The 27,872-nt window shown below is 41.4% G+C and overlaps 1 protein-coding gene across 3 annotated transcripts; it reads right to left on the bottom strand.

The window, feature by feature from the left end:
- Nucleotides 1-632: 632 nt before the first annotated feature.
- ERGIC3 (ERGIC and golgi 3) lies at nucleotides 633-27,811 on the bottom strand. 3 transcript variants are annotated; one of them, XM_048495772.1, is made up of 14 exons: nucleotides 27,704-27,811; nucleotides 22,513-22,583; nucleotides 21,727-21,814; nucleotides 20,870-20,989; nucleotides 19,924-20,017; nucleotides 18,509-18,674; nucleotides 17,478-17,535; nucleotides 14,716-14,730; nucleotides 11,907-11,938; nucleotides 10,686-10,782; nucleotides 9,255-9,319; nucleotides 8,505-8,641; nucleotides 6,025-6,080; nucleotides 633-2,524 (listed from the first exon to the last, which is right to left on the bottom strand). In XM_048495772.1, exons 1-14 carry the CDS (start codon nucleotides 27,789-27,791, stop codon nucleotides 2,445-2,447), a joined length of 1,167 nt encoding a protein of 388 aa, XP_048351729.1. In that variant the 5' UTR covers nucleotides 27,792-27,811; the 3' UTR covers nucleotides 633-2,444. The 3 variants fall into 3 exon arrangements, with proteins under 3 accessions (XP_048351729.1, XP_048351731.1, XP_048351730.1); XM_048495774.1 differs by having other exon boundaries at nucleotides 20,903-20,989; nucleotides 27,704-27,806; XM_048495773.1 differs by lacking the exon at nucleotides 14,716-14,730 and having other exon boundaries at nucleotides 27,704-27,806.
- Nucleotides 27,812-27,872: the final 61 nt, after the last annotated feature.

The following is a 27,872-nucleotide window of genomic DNA, read 5'->3' as shown; positions in this document are numbered from 1 at the left end:
TAGCCAGAAGAGAACTGCACTTACATCTGATATTTTGTATTCTAAGAATAGTTAGCATTGTACAAGTGTGGGCCCTTCAAGTATTTGCAGAGGTCATCTCATTCTCTCCTCTCCATTGTATCCTTTTCCCCTTTCCTGAAAGCCCCCATGGCGCTTACTCTCCTTCCTACGCATCAACCTACCTTTACCTGTGTGTCATATTAAGTTTTCCTTCCTTCCCTGCCATTGGCAGCCTCTCTCTGGGAAAAGCCTGATCAAATAGTGTGGTGCCAGCAGAAAGTGTTTTATGTTACGTGTGAAAAAGAGAGGGGCAAAATTCCAGAACTCTAAGGGAAGGCATTGGTTATCTCTTTCCTTCTGAGGGCTAAACCTAAATCACACTGGACATTTAAAGGAGATATTAAAGATTATCAACTTCAGATAATGCATGATGTAAATTCACCCTCCATGATATTTAGTGGAGCAGGTGGATAAGAGTAACTGTTTGTTTTAACAAAAAGAATGCTTACTAATCTGTCTCAAGATGCCTGTCCCTCATCTTCCCAGCAAGAACCACACCACACATCATTTTATGATCTAATAACTATTCCCTCTGGTAGCCTCTTGTGCAGCAAAAGAAGAGCAGAGAATGGTCCGGAAATCAAAGCAGGATTTATCTACCCAGCAATAGGCATTTGTACACCAGGATGCAATTTTAACACCACTCTGAAAACACAGTGTAAAATGAACATTTGCAAACAGGATAATGATAACAAATTACAGCTGCCCTTTGGCAAGAATTTATTTGCATCTCTTTTCAAAAGATTTATATAAAGAACCGTGTAGTGTAAAACATGTGTGCAGCAGTCAAGTAATATTGGAGAGCAATCTTAATTGCCGTAACAGTAATTCTTTTCTTGTTGTTATGAACATTACAATCTAACTCAACAGAACACGTTTTTCTCTCTCAGAATGACACAGGGTGAAAAAAGGAACCCAAAATTTAAGCCAGACCCTTCTAAAAGTCTAACTGAACATATTTGTTACTTAGAATGGGTAGCATTACTCACTCACCTCTGGAGGGCTGTAGTTACGTCACGTGTTGTGCTGAAGACCAGGTTATCTTTACAATAAAGCTGCTGCTACTCATTCCCCAGAATTGACTCCCTCTTCAGAGAAGAGCAGTATTAAGTAGCCATCATGAGTCATGTGTGCCCAAGTCCTCCTTGGAGTCCTCCATGGTGTAGGAAGCATCTCCATCACTGAAACGTTTCCACTTTGTAGAAAGGAATTAGGGCACAGTGCATCATGTACGCTGGAATTACATCTCTTGTCTAAGAGTGTATATGAACAGCTTATTGTTAAGGTTTTCGAGAGGCAGGCCTTATGTCACTCAGATTTTATGCATCGTAGGCTTCACCTGATTTGGTACAGTAAACCTCTCAACCATTCAATTTTTGCCTAAACATTTTGAACTTAAAACACTCCTTGCTGCCTTGCTTCATTTTCCCATCCAGCCCTGTTGGGTGAAATTACCTTTGTACCTAGTAGTTATTCTGCTATTCCAGCAGTTGTGTGACAGCACATGCTGCTGTGCTGTAGCATTATAACCTATCATCTCAGCAAGGAGCAGTCAAACGAGGAAGCTTCAGGAAGGCAGAAGGGCTAGAAACTGGGGTTGGAGGGCATCGTGGGTGGGTCTCAGCAGCTTTCCAGACTAACGCTGGAGGACGAGGTGAGTGGGGGGGGGGGCAGGAAAGCACTGTCTTTGGCGCGGTGCTGTTCGCACTGTGCCAATGGGAAGGTGACGCTTTCCAAAAATCTCCCTTGGGAAGGGAGGTGGAAAGTGACGCCTTCACGCCGCTCAGGGCTGCACAGGATGGCGCTGCTGCATTGCAGTGTTTTTCTGTCCCTGAGCCGTTGTTTTGGGCCCCGTGCGGAAAAGGCCTTAGTGTTCAAGTTACCAAGGTAGGGGGGGAAATGGAAAGGAAAATGAAAACCTGCTGAGCCTAGTACACATAGTGTAATTCTATTGGATCTGAAGTTGCAATGCTAGAGAATGTAGAAAGATATCAAATATTTGACAGTGTTATTAAAACATTCCTGAGAAGTTGTTCCACACATACACATCCCAAGGGTAGCAATGGGTACAAGTACAACAAGAAAACATTTTTCCCCACATTGAAAAATGAGTTGTATTCAACTGCTTCGTGTCTCAGAATCCAGAAGTTGAGTGATACATCAAGAGATCAGACAGATACTAGAATCTAAAGTACAGCACTGATTTAATTAACCTCCTGCTTTACTTCACCCAGTTATTAATTAATGCCCAAACAAGGAATGAAGCCAAGCCTGGAACTGTTGTCAGAGGGTCTTCACAAGTCCAGACATCTGCTCCTTATACATTCAAATGGGTCATTGTCTTAAAGTATTCTTTTTCACTCCTTAAAGTTCTTTAAACCAATCTATGTCATCTTCCCAAGCTCTATTTTCTTCTGAATGACCTGGGCTGAATGATAGATCAAAGAGTCAATGAGTCCTGCAACTGGAAGGAAAAGGAGAAAGAGAAGTGAGGTCAGTCTAAATGTCTCCAACAGAAACTAAGAGAATGCAAGATTACTGTGGTAGATAAACATAATCTTCAAAAAGTAGTAAATCTACTCCTCCAGGGACTAAGACCATGAAATCCTTCTGACCAGATGGGTTCAACAGAGGAATCAGGAACACCATGTGTCCTAGTTTGACTTCCTACCTAGCCAATCAACATCAGAAGGGAGAAGACTGAAGCATCAAATGCTTGGGTCTCAGGCATTTATGCTATGGTGTCCTGCACGGTTGTATGGTCTATCATTCTTCCAGTCGTGGATTAAGGGTGTGCTGGAATGGGGCTGCACTCCATCTGAAAGAGGCAGCTCATAGTATGGAGGTCCTTTTAAAGCCAGACTCCTGCAAAGATGGCTCTATGGTTTGCAGTGCCTTTGCCCAACTTCAGCTGATGCTCCAGCTGTAGTCTTTCCTCATCAAGCAAGATACAGTTGTGGTTGTTTATTTTACTTTATTTTATTAGTCTTATTTGCTGCTCTTCCCCTGGCAGGCACAGGGCAGCTTCCAACAAATTCTAATAAATACATAAAACCAGTTTAAATACACTTAAAACCCATGCAGGACTCCAAAGAACACATTGCGACCACAATGCTGTCAGATTCAGTATCTCTGCATGCGAACAAGTGACAACTACTAATGTAGTTACATTTGCCTTCAGAAAGGGAAATTTCTCAAAGATGAGGGGGACAGTGCGCAGGAAGCTGAAAGGGAAAATCAAGAGAGTCAAAAATGTCCAAGATGCTTGGAGGTTATTTAAAAACACAGTCTTAAAAGCTCAGCTGGAATGTGTTCCACAGGTTAGAAAAGGCAGAACCCAGTCTAAAAGAAAGCCACCATGGTTAACAAGGGACGTTGAGGAAATTATTAGGAAAAAAAAGATGTCTTTTAGAAAATGGAAGTCCAACTTAACTGATAAAGAATACCAGAGAGAACACAAATGGTGGCAAAAGAGAAGCAAGTTAGCTGTAAGGGAGGCAAAAAGGGATTATGAGGAACGCATGGCTGTGAACATCAAAACCAGCAACAAACAGTTCTTCAAGTACATCAAAAGCAGGAAGCCAGCAAGGGAAGCGGTAGGCCCGTTAGATGACAAAGGAACAAAGGGTGTGCTAAAAGATGACAGGGAGATTGCAGAAAAGCTGAATGAATTCTTTGCATCTGTCTTCACCCAAGAGGAGGTGAGGAAAATTCCTGCACCTGAACCATGCTTCTTAGGAGGCGAATCCGAGGAACTAACGAAGATAGTGGTAGACAAGGAAGAAGTTCTGGCAGCCATTGATAAACTAAATGTTACCAAATCCCCTGGCCCAGATTGCATTCACCCAAGAGTTCTTAAAGAGCTCAAGCATGAAATTGCTGATGTTCTCACTTTAATATGCAACTTATCCTTGAAATCAGGCTCCATCCCTGAAGACTGGAAGATGGCCAATGTCACACCAATATTTAAGAAAGGATCTAGGGGGGACCCGGGAATTACAGGCCAGTCAGTTTGACATCTGTTCCTGGTAAATTAGTAGAATCTGTCATTAAAGATAAAATTATAAAACATGTAGAAAAGCAAGACCTGCTGAGAAAGAGTCAGCATGGCTTTTGCAGAGGCAAATCCTGTCTTACAAACTTACTAGAGGTCTTTGAGGATGTAAATAGGCATGTGGATAAGGGGGAACCAGTGGACATTGTCTACTTGGATTTCCAAAAGGCTTTTGACAAAGTTCCTCACCAGAGACTATTGAGAAAACTCAGCAATGAAGGAATAAGAGGGGAAGTCCTCCTATGGATTAAAAACTGGTTGAGAAACAGGAAGCAAAGAGTGGGTGTAAATGGGAAATTCTCACAATGGAGAGATGTGGGGAGTGGTGTCCCCCAAGGATCAGTTTTGGGACCAGTGCTCTTTAACTTATTCATAAATGACCTGGAAGTAGGGGTGGGTAGCGTGGTGGCCAAGTTTGCAGATGATACCAAATTATGTAGGGTGGTGAGAACCACAAAGGATTGCGAGGAGCTCCAAGCGGACCTTGATAAATTAGGTGAGTGGGCTCAGAAATGGCAAATGCAGTTCAATGTAGCAAAATGCAAAGTGATGCACATAGGGGCAAAAAATCCAAACTTCACATACATGCTACAGGGGTCAGTGCTATCAGTCACAGACCAGGAAAGGGATTTGGGCATCTTAGTTGATAGTTCCATGGGAATGTCAACTCAATGTATGGCAGCTGTGAAAAAGGCAAACTCTATGCTGGGGATAATTAGGAAAGGAATTGATAATAAAACTGCAAAGATTGTCATGCCCTTATATAAAGCCGTGGTGCGACCGCACTTGGAGTACTGTGTTCAGTTCTGGTCGCCACATCCTCAAAAGGATATTGAAGAGATAGAAAAAGTGCAGAGAAGGGCAACGAGGATGACTGACGCACTGGAGCACCTTCCTCATGAGGAAAGGCTGCAGCGTTTGGGACTCTTTAGTTTGGAGAGGAGACGTCTGAGGGGGGATATGATTGAAGTCTATAAAATTATGAATGGGGTAGAAAATGTTGACAGAGAGAAATTTTTCTCTCTTTCTCACAATACCAGAACCAGGGGGCATTCATTGAAAATGCTGGGGGGAAGAATTAGAACTAATAAAAGGAAACACTTCTTCATGCAACGTGTGATTGGTGTTTGGAATATGCTGCCACAGGAGGTGGTGATGGCCACTAACCTGGATAGCTTTAAAAGGGGCTTGGACAGATTTATGGAGGAGAAGTCGATTTATGGCTACCAATCTTGATCCTCTTTGATCTGAGATTGCAAATGCCTTAACAGTCCAGGTGATCGGGAGCAACAGCCGCAGAAGGCCATTGTGTTCACATCCTACATGTGAGCTCCCAAAGGCACCTGGTGGGCCACTGCGAGTAGCAGAGAGCTGGACTAGATGGACTCTGGTCTGATCCAGCTGGCTTGTTCTTATGTTCTTATGTTCTTATTTTGAGACAAATTCAAGACAGACTGATTAAAAACATAAGAACATAAGAAAGAATCTGTTGGATCAGGCCAGAGTCCATCTAGTCCAGCACTCTGCTACTCACAGTGGCCCACAAGATGCCTTTGGGAGCTCACATGCAGGATGTGAAAGCAATGGCCTTCTGCTGCTGCTGCTGCTCCCGAGCACCTGGTCTGCTAAGGCATTTGCAATCTCAGATCAAGGAGGATCGAGATTGGTAGCCATACATAGACTTCTCCTTCATAAATCTGTCCAAGCCCCTTTTAAAGCTTTTCAGGTGAGTGGCCATCACCACCTTTTATTAGCCCCCCCTCCCTCTTTTTATTAGTCCTAATTCTTCTCTGCTTAAAAATCCTCATCTGTTTTACAAGGATATAAGAACATCCTACAATCACATTTTACAAGTTAATTTTCAAAGACAGGTAATATGGACAGTTTCTAGTTTTTAAAAGAAAAGATACCTGTAAATATTCCTCCAATGATAGCACAGACTCCAGTGAGAAAATGTGTAAAGGACCTACATGGTGGGGGAAAACATGATCAGATTACTATCCAGCACTTATTTTTTAAAAAAGAAAATATTCATCCAGATACAGAGACTGACTTGTAATATTGTTTGACTGTGTCTGATGTGCAGTGAAAGGAGAAGAATTGGTTTTTATATCCTGCTTCTCTCTATCTTTAAGGAGTCTCAAAGCAGATTACAATCACCTTCCCTTCCTCTCCTCACAAGAGACACCTTGTGACGTTGGTGTGGCTAAGAGTTTGGAGAGAATTGTGACAAGGTCACCCAGTGGGTTTCATGTGGAGGAATGGGGAAATAAACCCAGTTCACTGGATTAGAGTCTGCCATTCATGGAGAGGACTGGGAATCAAACCTGGTTCTTCATCTTAGAGTCTGCCACTCTTCACCACTATGTCATGATGGCAATGCTTTCATTCTTAGTTGAATAGTTAATCACACCTCAAATCTTGGCGGCTCAAAGAAAAACTTTAAAACCGCCTCTGTATTCAATCTACTCAGATTTTGCAACCAAACTAGACTCCCTGAGACTGCTCATCCACTAAGACCACACACAGTTTCTCAGAGAGGAACTTAAGAAACACCTGCATACAGAATCAGAAATACATGACTACTAGGAATGTGCATTCAGATATACTTGAGTCAGGTCTACTAGGAGTGTGCATTTGAATATACCCAAGATGGGACTATTGGGAGCCAGAGTTTGCAGACTCCCAGGGAACACTTTTTATTTTCTTTCCTGTGTTTTTGCATTGCAGAAAAGTTCTATGGGCTGCGACTGTTAGTTTCTCTGTCAGGTTCAAGAAGGTTTTTTTTCTTTGTAAGAGTGCTTTGTGTTTGTTTGTTTGTTTGTTTATTTATAATTGAATTTATATACCGCCCACCCCCGAAGGGCTCTGGGTGGTGTACAGCAGAAACAACATAACAAATAAAAAGAGCATGATCAGAAAAATAAATATAAATTAAAAACGGCTCTATACATTAAAATAACTAAACCCAGTTAAAAATGCAGCATACAAGATACCACAGATAGCGTCCAGCAATCTAAAAACCCACCCCTGGAGAGAGAACGGAGGGTCCATTTGTGTTCCTTTTATAGTTTTCACACTGTTGCTCACTATTCAGTGCTTGGATTTATTATTCTGTGGATTTGCATTAGTTCTGTTGAGGGTTCTGCTGAGCTTGCAAACATTGCAGTTGGTTACGCTGGGTTTGTAAAAGTATACCCCCACCTTCAGTTTCTACTGTAGAAATTCTCTGGTCTGACATTAGTTCTGTTGGGTTTGCACTGCCAGAATGGCAGTGGGTTCTGTTGGGCCGCCGTACATTGCCACTGGTACTGTCATGCTTGCAAAAGTGGTTCCACTTGAAGTTTCCACTGCAGAGATTCTCTTGTTTGATTTTGGCTTTGTTTGGCTTGGCATATTGGCTTGTGGTTCTACTAAGATTACTGGATTCTGCAATTATTTTGTTTAACTTGTTGATTCTTCCCTGGGAGGCATGCTTTCACCAGTGACTGTTACTCGCAGTCATGGCTTTTGCCTAAAGCAGATTGGAGGTTTTTCCTCCTCCCCACCCCTGCCCACCCCATATGAAATAATGGAGGATGGCTGGGGGCATATTGATCAGAGGTCCATAGAGGCCCCTTGGTCCAATCTACTTGAAATTTCAGGGTTATTTAAAAGACCAGTACCAGCAGCCCTGCTACAATTTTGGTGCCTGTACCTTCAAAAACAACCCCCCAGTCACCTGGAAAGTTTCACCACAGGGAATAATGGACCTGAAAAATTCAGATTCCCAATAGAAACCTGAATCCAAATACCATATTGGTATTGGAATTCAGGAATATCAATATTTTTTCAGGTCCAATATACCCAAATATGGAAAATACAATTTTATACTCCCTAATAACCGCTGGTAGAAGCATAAAGACTCTCTTTATCTAAAGCCTCTAATATTTGTCTAAGCATAAAGCCTCTATTTGTCTATAAGCCGTTTTATATTGTATTCGCTGTTTTAAAGTGTTTTAGGATATTTATTGTTATTTTAGTAAGTGTTGTTTATGTTGCCGCCCTAAGGCCCTTTGGGGGATGAGCAGGGTAAAAGTTCAAAAATAACTTTTAAAAAAATAAAGATTGTGGTTTGAATTCTGGAGTAAATTTCCACTAATGGAAGGTAGGGGGCCAACTTCCCCTCCTGAGGCAGACTTTTAACTCCCCTCTTATGCTATTCCCAGGAGAAGCATTTTGGGCTGCAATGAGAGGGAGAAAGTTCCATTCTGCTATTAGTAATTACTCCTGTCAACAGAGATTTTGCCACAGGATCCATATCTATATCTGTAGGTAAGCTATACAAGAAATACTGTTTTATTTTGAGAAAGCAGCCACAGTTTTGCATCATGTTCCAGTTCATCCTTACCTGTGTTTCTCTGTTAGTTTCACCATCATGGGAGAAAGCTCATAGAGCACAAATACACCAGGTAAACCTTGGTCTCCTATTAGGCCATTCGCTATTTTTTCATGCCGTGTTACTGAAAATTGGTTTGTCCTCACCACCTAGCAAAACACAAGCATGAAAAATAGTTTAAAGAGTAACAGCCAGTGGCGTAGCGCCAAGGAGGTGGGGGGGCTGATGCACCAAACACACACTGATGCAGGGGCATTCTGGGGCGTGGCAGGGGCGCAGGGCACACGCATGCCCCAGGAGCAGTTCCCTCTCCCTACAGCTCTGGTAACAGCAACTCAGCAGCCATGTGGTCTTTATGGTGTGTCAAAATCACCACCAGTAACATTTTCTCAGAGCACAGACATTGTCGAGTACACTTTGCTCAACTCCTAGCTCCTGCATATATATGAACACACATCATACCCAACTTCTACAGACAACACACAGCAACGATCCCCTGCCCCTATATACATTCTGTATTCTTACTACCCTTTACTGTGAATAAACAGTCATGGACTTGCAGACTCAATCATCTCTTTCAGAAATCTCAAGCTGGTGGTGATCTACAATTGAGCAAAGCCTTGCTCATCAATAAGTAATGCAAAATTGACTGTGATTCCCTTTTCATCACTTTATGATGCCCTTGTCACCCCCTCTCCCACTATACTACAAATAATAGACATAGCATAGCTGTGAATTTAAAATAATAAACATGGCTCTTACCTCACCATCAACTTTCATATACACAGTTGGAACCACTTTCACAAAATACTGAAACATCATAGAACCTAAGGATTAAAACATAGTATTCATAGAATCAGATAGATAGATATTTATTATTACGGCCTTTTGGCCAGCCAATATTCATAGAATCAAAAGACAGAAAAGACAGAATAAACTTCAAAAAGAGAGAACCTCCTAATTGCTAATCCAAAAGGCAAAAAGTGGAAGGCTCAGCATATGTCTCTGTGTGTGCAAATACTTTAAAACATTTCATTAAAATGACAAAAACTGCTTATGCAAAATTTAGCAGACATGGGGTCAGGAAGACATAGTTAGCAAGAGATGACTGATAAATATGAAGTATTTAATAGTGCATGGGGTGGGGACACTACAGCGCTTCCTTCCATATTCTGTGGTCTCAATTCAAACTGGGCCCCTGCACAACACTCCATAAAGACAAGAATTGACTATCAGACTGAGGTTATCACACTTTGGTCACATTATAAGACAAGACTCACTGGAAAAGACAATAATGATGGGAAAAGTTGAGGGTAGCAGAAAAAGAGAAAGACTCAACATGGCATGGATTGACTCAATAAAGGAAGCCATGGTATTCAGTTTGCAATACCTGGGCAAGTCAGTTGAGGACAAGACATTTTGGAAATCATTAGTTTATAGGGCTGCCATAAGTCCAAAGTGACTTGATGAGACATAACACACACACAACTAACGTTCTGCTGCCAGTCACCCCGTTGAGATCATAAGTTAAATACAATATGCAGTCTGGTCCTCAGTTCACAGCTGCCAGTTACTAACTCTATAGTGCAGCAAAAGTGACCATTTTGGTTAAGGCATAAACATACAAATGGTGTAGCACCGGAGGTGTAGCTGGGTCAGAGTGCATCAATGTGCACTCTGTGTTTTCCACCCCCACACTCCGCAGCACCCTACCACCCCACCCCCACCCCACACTTACCTTAGTTCAGCCTGAAAAAGAGGCCTGTTCCCTTCAGGGTGAAAAAAGTCTGGTGGGAACTATACTTCCCATGAGACCATGGAGCTCGCAAGGTCTCCTGGGAAGTGTAGTTCCCACCAGGCCGTTTTCAGCCTGAAGGGAACAGGCTACTTCTCCAGCCTGCACTATTTCAAAAAGGTAAGTGTGGGGGCAGGGGGGGGCATCCCGCAGGGGTGGGGGTGCTGCAGGGGGCATGCAATGTTCCAGGGGGGGCAGGCATGCGCCTGGTGCAACTCACACCCCCTGGTAGCTCTGCCTCTGTGTAGCACCATCTCATATGTGATAGATACACCCCAACATACAGTGATTATTCCCTTTTATGCAAAACTTAAGTTTAACCCCAAATCACCCCATGCTGGTGTTTGGTCTTTATATCATATAAGTGCCTGGAAGGTTATCCAGTTTCAGGTCTGTACCTTGCTCTGCTGTGACAACGGTCCCATCAAGCGGGTTCACAATGCCAGGATAATCCTTCCCAAAGGAAAGATGCTTGATAATATGTGTCATGTTTATCTGAAACAAACAAAGCCAAATATATTTAAGCAGAACCACCAGAGAGCAGAGTAGGTTCAGAGCACAGTCTAGTTCTGAAAAGAACTATTTTCCTTTTATGCAACCTTATGCCAACAGAAGTGAGCACAAATTCATAGGGTTGCCATGAATTAGAAGCAAACTGTTGGGACATAACACACACACACACAACCAGGTGAGAGGTCTTCCTTTCTTCTAATGTAGATTACAACTAGAGATTTACTGAACTCAAGTTCATTCACAAATTCATAATAAAGGACCCCCCCCCCCGAACTGAACAGGGACATAAGATTCTTATCTCACTACAGATGCTAATCCCCCCCACCCCAAATTTCTCCTCTACTCTGATCTAGCTGATTACAATGTCAATTATATTCATGCATCCTGAGTTCTTTCTCTGCAACACCCCTCCCATCTTCTGATAGGGATTTAAAGACTCAGAGATCTCCATTCTGACTCATATCTGATGAAGTGAGATCTAATTCTCGAAAGCTTGTTCCCTGAAACTCTTGTTGGTCTTTAAGATCCTACTGGATGTGAATCTAGTTTTCCTTCTCATTGTGGCTAAGAGGTATAAGAAAACCAGGATAGCAGCTCCAGTGCCAGCTTACATCAGGTGAGCACAGCAAGTGTTATTCTCCTCCTAGGCAACTCCATGAATATGCTACCTGAGCACAGAAGTTGTGCTAGAATTAAACTCCTCTCCCAACAATTATATTCCCATTCTCACCCTGGAGAGAAGCAGCCACCAGACAAAGATGGGTTGTTTATAGCATACATGTAAGCATACTATATTTGGGTTGCACAGTACCAAAAAGTGTAATAATTCTTGCGGCAAGCAGATTTCTATGAAACTGAGCTTCGGATGCCTAGTAACCCATTGTAGTTTGGAAGCACCAGTGCAAGTTTACCCACAATGCCTTATTTTGAGTCAACAACATATGAAAACAATAGAAAACATCATAATTAAAATGGTTTCCACAGCTACAGAGCCTTTCAATTTAGTATAAACAAGGACAATAATTTGAACTCACATTACCACATAGTTACTCTTCCTTCAAATGTGAATCAAATCAAATCTCTTACATGCATCCCCAGGTACTTACATTATCAAGTCCAAAGCTCTGCAGATCATGAACTGCAAGAAACAGACAACAAGGTAAACAATTTTGTCAGGCTTCTTCTTTTATGAATAAGTTTTAGACCTTCAGAATCACCAAGGACTAGAAAAACAACAATAATTAAAATTTACTCTCTTAATACCAAGACTTTTCAAGTAAAGGGCATAATACCCTTGTGGAAATGGAAAATAGTTTATCTGTTCCTACTTCACACTCAATTAATGAATCTAAAGGTAGTATACCTCTACCATCACCAGTTACTAGATCAAAGGAATATCCAACTGGCAGTGAAGCTTATGAAGATTTTGAGTATCTAGGAAAAATAGTGGATTTTCTCTTAGGTTAACAACTAAGTAAGGTCTGCTTCAAAAGTTTTGCAGAGGCAAAAGCATTTTCCACTTTGTGTATAATGTTAAAGGCCATAGCAAGGAGACCCCACCACACTCTGAGGCAGTATATATAAAAAATCTATACCTATGTCACTGGTCCAAACATTTCAACATGGCTATCATGTCATCCCTTCACTTTCTCTTCTCCCGACTAAACATGCCCAGTTCCCTAAGTCTCTCCTCATAGGACATGGATTCCAAACCTTTAACCATTTTGGTCGCCCTCTTCTGAACCAATTCCAGCTTGTCAATATCCTTCTTGAATTGCAGTGCCCTGAACTGGATACAGTATTCCAGGTCAGGTCTGACCAATGTAGAACAGAGTGGTACTATTATGTCCCTTGATCTAGACACTATACTCCTATTGATGCAACCCAGAATTGCATTGGCTTTCTTGGCTGCCCCATCACACTGCTGACTCAGATTCAGTTTGTGGACTATTAAGACTCCCAGATCCCTCTCATGTGTACTGTTGTCAAACCAGGTGTCTCCCAACCTATTAGTATCTGACATTTATGTCTGTAGAAATTAGTTTTGGCCCAGCTCTCTAATCTGGCTAGGTCATTTTGAATTCTGACCCTGTCCTCTGAGGTATTAGCTACCCTTCCTCATTTGGTGTCATCTGCAAATTTGATTAGCATGCTCTTTATTCTATCATCCATGTCATTGATAAAAATATTGAATAGCACTGGGCCCAGGACAGAATCCTGTGGTACCCCACTAGCCACCTCTCTCCAGGATGAAGACGGACCATTGGTGAGTACCCTTTAGGTTTGATCAGTCTACAAATCCATCTAATAGTAGCAGTGTATAACCCACATTTTACTAGCTTGTTGCCCTCAATAATATAATGGGGCACCTTGTCAAAGGTCTTGCTGAAATGAAGGTATGCTACATTTACAGCACTTCCTTCATCTATCAAGCTAGCCACTCCATCAAAAAGAAAAAAAGTTAGGATTAGTCTGGCATGACTTGTGCTTGAGAAGGCCATGTTGACTTTTAGTGATTACAGCATTCCCTTCTAAGCGCTTACAAACTGTCTGATTAATATCTGCTCCAGAATCTTTCCTGATATTGTTGTCAAGCTGACTGGGCGGCAATTGTTCAGGTCCTCTTTTTTCTCCTTTTTGAAGATGGGGATAACATTAGCCCTCCTCCAGCCACTGGGACTTCTCCTGTTCTCCAGGGGAATTCTCAAAGATTACTGCAAATGGTACACATGGCATCCCCTTTCCACTATATAACCAACTCTAGGTGAACATGGTCACTCCCATCTAAGGATCCTACCACTTCCACCCCATTAACTAGGTCATCATTATTGGTTAGGAGCAGATCTAAAATAGCCACTCCCCTTATTGCCTCTTCTACCTTCTGAGGACTTTGCTGGACCTTCCTGTCTTGGCAGAGTTTGACTTCCAACAAACACCATTACTACTGCTTCTCTCCTTTCTAAAAGTTTGGTCATCTGTTCCAGGAAGGCATTATCCAGCTCATCAGTCTGGCTTGGGGGTTTGTAATAGACCCCCACAATGAGATTACTATTGAATTTAAGGTGGTGATGGTCACAGACCTTTCCCATACCCCTCCCCCAGTAATCCCTAGGGAAAGTTGAGTCTCAGGGTCCCAGGTTCCATGTAGACTAATAGTCGTGGAGATCAGGGGGGTGCAGTAAGAAGGGGGTGAAATTGTCCTCTTGCCTCAGATCATGAACTGGCCACTTTTCTCACTGCAGCCCACTGACCTGCATGACTATTAGTCCACACACGCTCTGTAATCCCAGGAATGAACTTTGCCAGAGTTAGAAGGGACCCGCAGTTCTTGTACAAATGAATCACCAGATCCAACCCAGGGATCTCTGAACTCATTGTCACAACTGTTGTCAGCACTAAGATGATGAGCATAAGCCATATATTATTCATGACCTTTTTTTGCTATTATATCTGGTTGAGATTGTAGGAAGGGATCGATTCCAATGCTGGAGTACAAATCCTGACCCCATTAAATAGATTCTTTTAAAAAATCTCTGGAACTGACTCTTTCAAAATGAGTACTACTCTTACATACTCATCATGACTAAGGATGAATTCTTACTATTGGAGCTGGTCTGTGCCCATTTGCACTCTCCCTATTTTGTGCATGTGTTGTACAAAATACGCAATAGGTTAGAGCTTAGAACTTTCTAAGGGATAGAGCTTAGAACTTTCCCGTTAGGATTTGTTTCCATACCCAAATGGAATTCTGCAGGCAATTAATAAATACTATGGTTCAGGCTTTTGTGTCACTCAACAAGCAGGGCCTAATCTTGCCAAACCTTTATGAAGCACAGAGTTTTAGAAGGAAAAAATGAATCAGTTAAATTATGGACAGTACAGAATTTGCAAAGGAAAGAAGTTGGCAACACTTACTCTCAACAGCGTGCACTGCAAAAACGAGCAGAATTAAGAAAAGAAAAAAAGAGAAACATTCAGAGCTCCATACTGAAAAGCAAGATGCAAAAAACCAAAAGGCAATATTTTATATTAGTTTTGCTTTCATGAGGCCTTGTTTAATTTGCCAACAAGACCCTGGGCTTAGGCTGCTCAACTTGAAAAGGATCGGAACACCACACTGGAACTGCATGCAGACTTCCACACACGTATTTGTGCTATTTCTCCCAGCTGCACTACTGGCTACCAATTCAGCCACCGAAGGCCTGCAGAGAAAGCCAACAAGCCACACAACAAGCTGCATGCATGTGCTTGTTCAGCCTTCCAAAAGGAGATCTACGCTTGCCACAGGCTAGTGAAAGAGAGGACTTTGTGGCACCCAGGTCTCTGAAAACAGATTATTCAGCCTGTAGCAAAAATGAGAAACACACCAGAAATAATAAATGACCAGGTTCAGCCAAGTCTCATCCAAGTGCCTGTCTTTTCCTTGATAAGTGCACAAGTGCACAAGTGCCAAGGAAACTTTTCCCTCCAAAATTCCTAAAAGTCACTTGCAGGGCTTTTTGAGCAGCCACCCCCTTGATTTTTAATAATGTGGTAGCGTAATTATGTTTTTCCCCACCTTTGATAATAAACCCCCAGAAAATGGAGTAATTGTCTGCTCACTGTGAACAGAGGACGATGACATGATATGACAGCCAGTGTGGTGTAGTGGTTAAGAGCAGGGGCACTCTAATCTGGAGAACCGGGTTTGATTCCCCACTCTGCCACTTGAGCTGTGGAGGCTTATCTGGTGAATTAGATTAGCTTGTGCACTCCAACACATGCCAGCTGGGTGACTCTGGGCTAATCACAGTTCTTCTGAGTTCTCTCAGTCCCACCTACCTCACAGGGTGTTTGTTGTGAGAGGGGAAGGGAAAGCAGTTTGTAAGCCCCTTTGAGTCTCCTTACAGGACAGAATCCAACTCTTCTTCTTCTTAAGAAAACCAAGTTCAATTAAGGCACCAGTTGGTTCTTTAACAGATGAACAACTGAAAATAAGTATTTATTGATAAGAACAATCCAGAGAAGGATTTCCCCCCCTAATTCTGACTCCCTGGCAAAAAATAAAAATCCTCTCCTTTTCTCTACAACCACACTTATCCTCCTGAGTGTGTGTTTCTCTAAGAGAAACATAAATGATCAACCCCTGTGTCAGCTTAGTGTGAGTGCATTGTTTGTAACAGGGATTCAGTACATATTTTCCTCATCTGACCATCCAGTCCTTTACTCAGAGCCTTCTGATCACTACCAGAGAATAGAGAGCTTTCCACACATATCCGTTCATCTGCTCTGACTCAACAAAAACCTCCCTTCCACTCAGCTCACTCTTCAATTGACTCTCTCCTCAGATCTATCACATGGACCCCATTCAACATCCCCATTCAACAAAGTGAGGCACAAGACACTCATTAACCTAGTTATTCAGCAGCTATCTATAATAAATCCTTATGTTACTCAAGTTGCAGAAGTTTAGATGTTACCCAAGTACAAATTGCATTATTTACACAAAACCATTAGTCTATGTGACAATCTTACCCTAACCTGGATAGCCCAAGCTAGCCTGTTCTTGCCAGCTAAAAAGAAGAAAGCTGACCCTGGAAAATATTTGGGCGGGAGACCTCCAAATGACAGAAGACGCAGGTAATGCCAAACAACCCGTAAATGTCCCTTGCCTTGAAAACCCCATTAGGGGTTGCCACAAGTGAGACATGACTTGAAAACATTTTTAAAAATGACAATCCTGGAAAGGGTGCCATCATAACTTGAGCAGAAAAAAGAAGACGGTTTGTAGGGAGAATCTAATAATCAGACAACAACATTCCATAAAGACAAGAATTTTGAAAGGTAACTGAAGTTATGGGAAATACAGCTGCAAGTTTGCATCACCAGTGTGATCACTAAAACAAGTACTTGTGGAGTATTTGATAAGAGACAGGACAAGAAATGAAGAAAATGTAGAAGAAAGGGTCCCTATATAATCGAGCCCCAAACTGCCGCTTCAGGGGACAGGGGAAACCAAATATATATAAATGGGTGTGGCTTGCAGTATGATAGATATGTGAAGAACAGAAAACATTTCAAAGATAACATATATGAAATACTATTCAACAATACAGTAACAGAGATTTTGGTGATGTGGCGGGGTACAGGAATCCAACGTGGAATATCCAGCCTGGAAGTGGAAGCAGAAACCTTCCAACAATGGTTGCAAATGGTGAGTTCAAGCTATCATACATATGCATTGGTCTGGCCTATTATAGAATCTCTTTCCTGTATCAAGTTAATCAATCTATTCTAACATTTAGGTCACAATCAGACTAGATCTGCACATTCAAGCAGGACCTCTCTACTGTTAATTAATGCCAGGGAAAGAGGCCAGTATGTACATGGAACTCTGCCACAGAACACAATAAATATATTAGGGAAGGTCTCAGATGTTATGAATTTATTAGACGTTATGAATTTATTCAGTTCATCTGCAAACGAACAGTAATGGCAATAACACCATTTCCAATAACACTATTTCCATTTCTAATATTCCTCTGCAAGCATTTCTCTTTTGCCAGTTCTTCATTTAAGCAATGCCACAACTGTCCACAACTTTATCTGTCATAGCTCAGGACAGTTACAGTACTTCCAGCTAATACAAACAGAGAAGACAGGACAAGAAACTGTTCACGTAGTGCAAGTGATCTTACCATGAACATGCGACTGCTGGAAGCTTTTACCTGGTGCAAAATGAAAATTGCCAGCTACCTGTAAAAGACATCCATGCTAATTAAATCTTTCCACTCTCCTTGGCAAACTGTAACAGTGCTACTTCAAAAAAAGCGAGGCTGTCCCTGCTATATTTATTATGTACTTACAGAGCTTTTTAAAAACACACACATAAATAAGCATTCATAAATGTGATTATGCCCCAAGAAGAGGCACAGTCCTTTGTTCCACCTCCTTGGCATGCGTACATCTAGCCTCAGCGCCCCTCCCCTACATGTCAGTTTGTGCCCCTTTCTTTCCCTGCTCCAAAGCACCTCATACTTGCCTCCCCTTCACAGTGTCTCAACATTCAACAACGGTTTACAAATGCATTACTTGCATGAGAGCAGCTAGTAAAAAAGTCCCTCAAAGGGAGTAATTAAGATCAGATTGCAACTGGAAGTGTCCATTTTACAGGAATCTGAAAGGCAGATTCTGATTGACACCGACATTCCAATTTTATAAGATTATCAAAGGTACATCAAAGATTTCAGGAGCCAAAAGTATCTAGACAACTATAGGGCAGAAACACCTGCTCCACAAGATATCAGACCATAACTGTTGTTGGGCTATATTGTCCCTTAGGCGAAACCACAAGATCAATGTTTATTTGGTATCTGATCAGTACAAAAAAGAGTAAAACAATAAATATATATTTAAATTTCCAGAATTAAACAATCATTCCCTCTCAAGGCGACATGCTGGTATTAATGTCCCATAGGCTAAAAACCTTGTCTTTTAGATACAGGTTTGTTCATTTGCACCTGTCTGTGTGGTACCTATCTCGCACAGGGTGCAACACTAATTTATAAAATGAAAGAGTGGCTGAAGATCTAGGGCTGTGCAGACAGTAAAGAGCAGACTGTATCTAAGTTTTCTGGATTCCACTTCTTAGGAACCTTTGGCACTAGATTTTGTAACCCCGATATAGTACAGTGACTTTAAAAAAAAAGACAAATACAGCCACACTCACTTTATTGACTTCTAGAAACCCATATACTCTACAGCCCTCATTTTTCTGCTCCTGCATTTTCTGGCTGAAGCCTTCTCTTTTGCACTGTTCTATGGTATCAGGGTTCTTGAAGGCCCAGCCTCGCCGTCTATATGCTTCCCTCACATCATCACAAGTATTACAGCATCTAGATGGAACGATAGAAGAAAAGAAAGAACATCCCCATTCAACAAAGTGAAGCATCAGACACTCATAAATTACCAATTATATTGTTAACTAGGTCTGGGAGACTAGAATCCAATCTGTCCTATACAATGTAGTAAACAAATAAGGTACAATGTATTGTCGAGAGCTTTAATGGCCGGAATCACTAGGATGTTGTGAGTTTTTCAGGTTGTATGGCCGTGTTCCTGTAGTATTTTCTCCTGATGTTTTGCCTGCATCTGTGGCTGGCAGATTATAATTCTCACCAACCATAATGATCCTCTGAAGATGCCAGCCACAGATGCAGGCGAAATGTCAGGAGAAAATGCTACTGGAACACAGTCATACAACCTGAAAAACCCACAACATCCAAATAAGGCACAGTTGCATTTCAAAGATTGCCAATGCTGTTCTTCAACCATAAAGTTCTACATTTAAAAAAAACACTCCTTTAAAAAAACTGGAATGCAAAATCTTATCACACTATTTGCCCCTTGGTGCAGAGTGGAAAACTGCAGTAGTGCTGTTCACGACCTGAGTTTGATCCTGATAGAAGTTGGTTTCAAGTAGCTGGCTGAAGACTGACTCAGCTTTCCATCCTTTTGAAATGAGTATCCACCTTGCTAGGGGTAAAGTGTAGATGAATGGGGAAGGTAATGGCAAATCACCCTGTAAACATAGTCTGCTCAATAAATATTGTGATGTGGCCCCACGGATCGATCATGACCCAGTGTTTGCACAAGGGATTACTTTTACCTACTCTGTAGTCAGCAAAATAGCATGCCCCCCCTAATGGCTACTTTAAATTATAGCTAAGAGAATTCTGCCAATACTGGACCAGGGAAGAGACAGGAACCATAGTAAAGAAACTGGTCCTACTTTCAGAGATAAACAAGAAATGGAATCTTACAGGTTCTGATACATCCAGAGATAATTGGTGATATACACAAGGGTAAAGGCTCTATCTAAACCAAAAAGGAGCTGATTTCAGCTAACATCTGTGAGACAAGAGACTGCCCACTTGCTCTCTTAACTACAAACTATCTTAGCATCATTTTCAATCTTACTCTTGTGCAAAAAAAAATATATCAAAGGATGTAGCCCTCTACTGCAAGTGGCCAAGGGACTACTCCTGAATCTTCCTAGAAAGATCAGGAGAAAGTACAGCTATGGAGCCTCTCCCTCAACCCTGCCTCTTTGTCTTATGTCACAGTGAGAGAAGCAAGGCATACTTGATATCATCAGACTCAGCTCCATAACAGCTTTCGCAACGATCAGGATCTAAGGAGTTGGGGTCAAATAATATCTCCTCTTCTTTTCCTAGCTCTGAAATAAAGACAAATAAAGACAAATACCTGTATCAGCAATACAAATAGATTGTAAGCAAGTACCATTTTAAATGAGTTCCTAATAGTGCTGATATAGATTTGTTTGTTCTGCCTCTCCAGAAACCTGCTTGAGACAGACCACAAAGCAAAAAATGCAATAAAATTATAAGCATTGCACATAGGAAATGTCTAATAATAAAATGAGACAAGGCTATAAAAGTAACATCAAAGCACTCAGCAGCCTAAAACAATATTCACAAAACAGTCCTAAGACTAGAAGCAAATCATAAAAGCAGCTAGAAAATGGAAACCTTGAGTTAAAAACATGGATAAAAAGAAATGTTTGGTCCTGGTCCGGAAAAAAAAGACAGTACAGTAGACATTTGATGGGCCTCCAGGAGGAGGGTATTCCAAAGACAAGGTGCCAGCACAGAAAAAGTCTTGTCTCTGGTTGTCACCCAACTTACCTCTGCCATCTCACCAAAGTATGGTGCCCACCCAACTCAGCCAGCTTCTCCAAAAGGATACCATGGTAGTAGAAACCACCAATGGTAGTGGAACCACCATGAGGTCCAGGAGAAGCAACTGAAAGGTACTGTCACTCCCCCAGCAAAGATAGTCAATCATGACCAGAACCCAGTTAAGGCCTGAATCCAGATGGGAAGGAGTCTAAATAGTCCATCTCCAGCAACACTTCCTGAAACTACACAGCCACTACCCACTCTGTGTGTCACCACTAGCAATAGCAGCTCTCAAATGCTGGTGCAGACAGTTTAACATTTTAAACAAGTTTAAATCCCAATTAGGATCGTGTCTGCAAAATTGTTCCCACAGAAGAACAGTGTATAACCATGTCTTTCTGCTTCTGGAGTCACATGCTTGCCATCTTTATCCAAGCGCTGTTTGAAGAGATTGTGTTCAACATCTAGCTGCTGCTCTCCAGCCACATCCATGGCATCAATGCTCAGATCTGAAAATGACAGGGACCACAGATCAGAATGGACTTCTTGAGATCTTTCCTGATGCTTGAACACTACAACACTATGGTACACATACTGAATTATCAGAGCGGAAAATACAAAATACAGAAATACCTTGGCAGAACTGGTCTAAGGATTAGAAAGATTTACTGGAGTTAAAGAGGATTGATAAATACTATGATTTGGGAAGAGAACTGAGAAACTTAAAAGGAACAGCAGAACACTTCACCCATGGCAGCAAAGCATGCTAGGTGTCCATAGTTCACTGGTGCAGAATACAGCATTTATGCATAAAGATTTGGGTTTGCTGTCCAGTTAAAAGTTTCTCAAACAGCAAATCTGGAAAAGATCTATGGCTGAGACACTGGAAAGTCCCCGTTAGTCAGAGAAGACAATACTGCTGGGCAATAACTTTGTTAAATCTAGCTTCATTCACACATTTTTACGGATCTGCGGAGCAAGACGTTTGCTTGAGATTATGCTAAGCGCAAAGAAACTATGGCTGGATATCTCATCCAGTTTTACCTCAAAGATCAATTAACTGTTTAGGTCTGAAATCTGGAAAATCTACATCCTTGCACTGCTTTAAAACTACCTAGCTGTTGGTCTCTATCAGCGTCTCGTCTTCTTCTGGCAAAATTATGAGTGCTCAAAGTTGCTATGATGTACAACCTAATAGAACCAAAATAACATAACAAAAAATCCAAGCTTCACAAAGTTTACTCACAGGCACATGGCATATGTGGAAAAGCAACATTTATGTTTATCCGGAGCTTATCTCCTCTTGATTTGTCAACATATAATTCGGGATGAACCTAAAAACAAAGGACGTAATTTCACCTCAAGATTAAGCAGAGACTGAAAATAGAATTGAAGAACAAAGATATGAAAATTTCTTGTATTCAGAGAACAGGAGCAGGAGGGGAACACTTCATTTCATTGATCTCAGAATAAAATAAATATTTTGCATCCTACACAAGTTACACATTTACAGATTTTTATTTGAAAGCACTATGCTAGATTTTACTTTAAATCACTCTTTCCACCTGTGCCTTCCACTTCCAAGCCAGGAAATGTGCTACAGCATATCTTGTGTAGCTTCTTTCAGAAAGTTTTTAGTAAAGAAGAGGAAGGGAAGAGGAAAGAGCTTCATAACCATTGTCATTACCTTCTGTAAGTATGGAAGAAAGCAAACCATGAAGTCACTGTTCGCCTTCTTTCATTTGGCCAATAACAACCACTATTTCAAACTTTTAAAATGAAATTATTAAACTTCCTCAAATATGTCAGCTGCGGCCATTTGATTATTTATTTCCTTTTTGTTCTGCACATCATCAAAAGAGATATGGAAGCCTCCCACCCACCCTCAAAACAGTCTTCTGAGTTCGGCTAGATCGGGGTGTCCAATTCTGGCGCTTCAGATGTTCATGGATTACAATTCCCATCAGACCCTGCTGGCATGGCCAATTGGCATGGCCAAAGTAGGAGAAAGAAAATAAATGAATCCTTTTACCTCCTTTGTGAGATAGTATTGGAGTTCTGAGAAGAAAAGTAACAGCATGATGAGACCACTGATTACTGTCACTGCATGCAGAGAAAGGAAAGCAAAGACACACAGTTATGTATCTGGCACTTTACATACATCTTATGAATAGCTGCTATAACTCTATGGTTTAAAATATTGTGAACCCTGTGGCTCCCTCAATAAGAAAATCAGAAGTTGATAAGTTCTTCTCTCAACCCTGTGCATTTTATTAACACTGAAGGAGCATGACACTTTTCCTATGCAAATATTACTTCAGTGCCAGAAAAGCTGACACAACATGAATATAGTGTTGTGTGTATTTTCATTACAAATATACAAGTCATTAAAATAGTAAAACAGTAAAACAAGTCAGTTAATATTTCCCAGATCACAGTCATCATATGTGGTATGAAAACCCAAGCTTGTATACTTCAGACTCAATACTCTATACACAGTTGTACATGCATTCTCCCTCCCTAAAGTGATATCTGTGTAAGAAAAACACATGTGAAAGTGTTGTAAATGTAGTATCTCAGAACAACAGAATGGTTGGTGAGAATATGTTTATGTTCAAGACAGCAAAAAAAATGAAAGTTTGAAATATGGGACTAAAAGTAAATATACAACTCAACACTAGTTTCATAACAAAAACTGGCAGGCAGAAGGGACAAATTAAAATTAAAATCAACACTTTAGGGCTATTTTGTATGCGTCTCTAAATAATCATTATAGCATAATATTTTTCTGTAATTTCCAATAAAATACAGCAGACATCAAACTGACAGGAGGGTTAATGGACCGTCAAATACTGCACAAGTACCACTACATATACTTTCAAAACAACTTTTAAAATATATACTCTATTTTAGATCTGCTCCTAACCAACAATGGTGACCTGGTTAATGGGGTGGAAGTGGTAGGATCCTTAGGTGGGAGTGACCACGTTCACCTAGCCTTGGTTATATAGTGGAAAGAGGATGCCAAGTGTACCATTTGCAGTAACCATTGCGAATTCCTGGAGAACAGGCAAAGTCCCAGTGGCCTGGAAGACAGCAAATGTTATCCCCATCTTCAAAAAGGGGGGAAAAGTGTACCTGAACAGTTACCGCCAGTCACCTTGACATCAATATCAGGAAAGATTAGAGCAGATCATTAATCAGACAGTCTGAAAGAACTTAGAAGGGAATGCTGTGTTCACTAAAAATCAACATGGCTTACTCAAACACAAGTCATGCTGGAAACAAGTGACTTGTGGGGTGCCACAGGGTTCTATCCTGGACCAAGTGTTATTCAATATTTTTAATCAGTGACATGGATGATGAAATAGAGAGCATGCTAATCAAATTTGCAGATGACACTAAATTAGGAGGGGTAGCTAGTACCCCAGAGGACAGGGTCAGAATTCAAAATGACCTGGCCAGATTAGAGTTCTGGACCAAAACCAACAAAATTTATTTTGACAGAGATAAATGTCAGATACTATATTTAGGCTGAAAAAATGAAATGCACAGATATAGGATAGGGGACATCTAGTCTGACAACAGTACATGTGAAAGGGATCTGGGAATCTTGATAGTTCACAAACTGAATCTGAGTCAGCAGTGTGATGCAGCAGCCAGGAAGCCAGTGCAATTCTGGACTGAATCAACATATTGTCTGGATTGAGGGACATAATAGTACCACTCTATTCTGCATTGGTCAGACCTCATCTGGAATAATGTGTCCAGTTCTGGGCACCACAATTCAAGAAGGATATTGAAGCTGGAATGGGTCCAGAGGAGGATGACAAAATGGTTAGAAGTTTGGAATCCATATCCTATGAGGAGAGACTTTGGTATGTTTAGTCTGGAGAAGAGAAGGTGAAGGGATGACATGATAGCTGTGTTTAAAAATCTGAAGGGATGTCATGTTGAAGAGGAAGCAAGCTTGTTTTCTGCTGCTCCAGAGACTAGGACAAGGAGTAATGGGTTCAAGGTACAGGAAAAGAGATTCCACCTAAACATTAGAAAGAACTTCCTGACAGTAAAGGCTGCTTGACAGTAGAATACACTGTCTCAGAGTGTGGTGGAGCCCCCTTCTTTGGAGGTTTTTTAACTGAGGCTGGATGGCCATCTGTCAGGAGTGCTTTGATTGTGTCTTCCTGCATGGCAGAGGTTGGACTGGATAGTCCTTGTGGTCTCTTCCAACTCTATGATTCATTCTCAGAATTGATTTTCAGACTAGTGCTCCTGTCTGCAGAAGATTATCCTCCCTACTTTACACTAAGGAACGGGAGCTATATAATGCAAAGAATATGGATAACTGATGGGGAGGGAATGGCCCCCCTTACTTCCTGTCAGAGGTGGGATTCAGGGGGTTCCGAAGGTTCTGTAGAACCTGCTGTTAAAATTTCTCAGTTCTCTGAACTGAGGAAAATATCACTTTTTTAATACTCAAAATATTTTATTAAGTATTAATATTTTTAATACTTAAAATATTTTAAATACTTTTTAACAGTCATTATTTGAATCCCACCACCATCAGAACCTGTTGTTAAAATGTTTGAATCCCATCACTGCTTCTTGTGCTCGATAAAGGAGATGTGTCAGTTTCTCAGCACATGAACACTAAGAAAATAAGGCACAGAAATTATCTTAACAAACAATCATGTGCTTCAAAGGTTACAGGGATGTACAGTCAACATTGCTCACTCTAGTGTCAATTTTCCAAGTATATCTTAAACTAGATTTAAGTTTTTATTCTGGTTAGAACTGGCAGTCTCGTCACCATTGTTCAAATGCAATAACACTTAAAATAACTGTACTGAACATTCTTTTACTGTTCATTTAAGTGAGTCGTCATGAACAGCCACTAAGAGAACAGTATTTAGAAAAATGAACAGCTATAAAAGGGATTAAATTTACAAACTCAACTCAAGTTCTCAACAGCAACTACAGAATTCCAATTTTCCTTGAGAGATCTGATCGTTGCCATACTTCAAAATACATTTAACCATAGATCAGTTAGTTCCTAGCTTCATTAATACCACAGTTCAGTAGAAAAATATCTCATGTATTTGAAAACATTATCATACTAATAAAACAAAGCTGTCCATAGATTGGAAGTGAATAACAGAACAGAATTCAGTGTAAGAAAAGATATGCAATGCAATCCTGAGAGGAAATCCATATACAATGGCACTGATAGGATAAGTTCTGCATTTCTTACAGATCTGGTTCATACCCACAGGTTCATTTTGTGGTTTTTCAGACATCTATTACTTTTTCATTCCACCTTTCTAAGGAGCTCAGGGTGGTATAAGTGGTTCATTTTTTTCTCCATGCTATCCTCACAATAACTTTTTGAGGAAGTTAGACCAAAATAGGTAGTTTCCTCACTGCTGCTACAGCTGCTAATAAAACACAGCAGCAATGAGGTTTCCAGATGGCAGGTTTCCTTGGAGTTTCCCTGTCCGAGTCCCCTGGCAGCAGCTACCCCCAGCCATCCTGGAGCACCAGGGCAATTATAATTTTTTTACATTATAAATTAATATGGACACAACACGATAACAATCTGTGTATCAGGTTCCCTGCTTTCATTTTTAAAGTAATTCTGTACAGTTTTGTTGCAGAGATATGCCCTGTACCCTGTACGGAGATGGTTTGCCATTGTTTGTCTCTGCATCACAACCCTGGTATTCCTTGGAGGTCTCCCATCCAAATACTAGCCAGGGTCAAGGCTGAGAGTGTGCGACTGGCCCAAAATCACCCAGCAAGCTTTCATGGCAGAGTGGGGATTTGAACTTAGGTTTCCCAGTTCCTAGTCTGACATCTCAACCACTACACCACACTGGCTCTTGCCTTTCCTTATGCCTCCATAAAACAATTCAGACGAAAGCCTGGGAAACCCAAAGAATTACACAAACCCTAAAGGTCCCCATGCACAAAAGTGTCACGGGGAAGCATTCTACTTCCCCGTAGCATTGAACCCAGAGCAAACAACTTGTGTGGAAACAGTCATACTGTGATTACCCAAGGTCACCTGATGAGTGGGGATATGAGATTCACACTCACCCTAGTCATTGGTCTGCCCCTGAAAACAATCTGGAAGCTTCAATATGGTGCACAGTCGCTTACATATGTCTAATACCAATTCAAAAACAGTTCTACTGAGTTCATATTTGCTACCAATTCAAGAGGTTGGTTCTTACCTTTAAAGTTCACCAAAACCTACAGCATTATTGTCTGAAGGATCACCTCTCCCCATCTTGACCTCTGTGCCAACTATGACCATCCTCTCAGCCCCCCTTCCTCACGCAGCACATTCTGGCTCTGACCATTATTTGCTGCCCCTTGACCACTTTATGAATCACCACAACTGCATACTAATGGCAGTTTATAAGACTGTTTTCTCCCAGCTGTCTGAAATATCTAACTTTTCTAGTGGATGATTAATCTGATATTGCTTTCTTTCAAAGTTCTGTGAGTATTTTATATTGTAATTTTATGTATGATTTTAGCTGTGTTATTTGGCAGTTGTAATCATGGTGGTCTTGTGCTAAACAGTAAAAGTGTAATATAAAAAGTGACTATTTTTCCAGCCCCAGTCAGACAGCCTCAAAGGTAAATTCTCATACTAATGCAGTAGTGTGTAACGGTTAGTGTTAGACTAAGACTCCACGCTGCCGCTGTTGTTGTTATATCCCACCCTCCCCCTGCCAAGGCAGAGCTCACTGGTCCAGGAACTCTCCCTCTCAGCCTAATCCACCTAACAGGGTTATTAACAAGATGAAATGGGAAAGGAAAACCCTGTACACAATCCAGAGCTCCTCAGAGGAAAAGCAGAACAAAAATGGATAGCCAGATACTACCATATCATCACTGACTGCCTGAGACACAACACTTGATCAGTTCCGCTGCAAGTCACCATACTAAAAAAAATTAAAGTTGCAAGTGTGAACCAACCCGTTCTCTGACACCAAGCAATAAATTTGCGCACAGCAACTCGCCTAGCAAGCGTGCAGGTTAAAATACGATCGTCTGCCCCAGAGTGCCACATTTCCCAGCCTATCACTATTCCTGCTATGAAATAAGGCTGCAACCGGCGGGCGCCTCCACTAAGAAGATGCCCTAATGCAGAGGACGGGGGAGGTATTGCCCAGCACCCCGTCCAGCCCCAGCTCGCAGCCCACACTCCTCACCGAGCGCGCCCCCGCAGGTCTTGACTCGAAAATCCTCCAAGGTCTTCGGAAACGCATCAAACCGCTTCAGCCTCCGGAGAGACTCCATGACAGTCACCCCACCCTCCCCTCCCCTGCCGCTGACCCGGAAGCGACTGGCTCCTTTCAGCGCCGTCATCATCCTTCTGCT

This window comes from Sphaerodactylus townsendi, linkage group LG05, assembly GCF_021028975.2.
Source record: "Sphaerodactylus townsendi isolate TG3544 linkage group LG05, MPM_Stown_v2.3, whole genome shotgun sequence".
In the NCBI taxonomy this organism is placed as follows: Eukaryota; Metazoa; Chordata; class Lepidosauria; order Squamata; family Sphaerodactylidae; genus Sphaerodactylus; species Sphaerodactylus townsendi.
Note: the sequence above shows the minus strand (reverse complement) of the source record. Positions and strands in the feature narration are given on the sequence as shown.

Coding starts and splice junctions, on each gene's coding strand:
- ERGIC3 (XM_048495772.1), bottom strand. CDS start 27,791: ATGGAGTCTCTCCGGAGGCTGAAGCGGTTTGATGCGTTTCCGAAGACC. Junction 21,815..22,512: donor AATACTATCTCACAAAGGAG/GTAAAAGGATTC, acceptor CTTTGTTTTTAG/GTTCATCCCGAATTATATGT. Junction 9,320..10,685: donor CGTTGTCACAGCAGAGCAAG/GTACAGACCTGA, acceptor TTTAATCCTTAG/GTTCTATGATGTTTCAGTAT.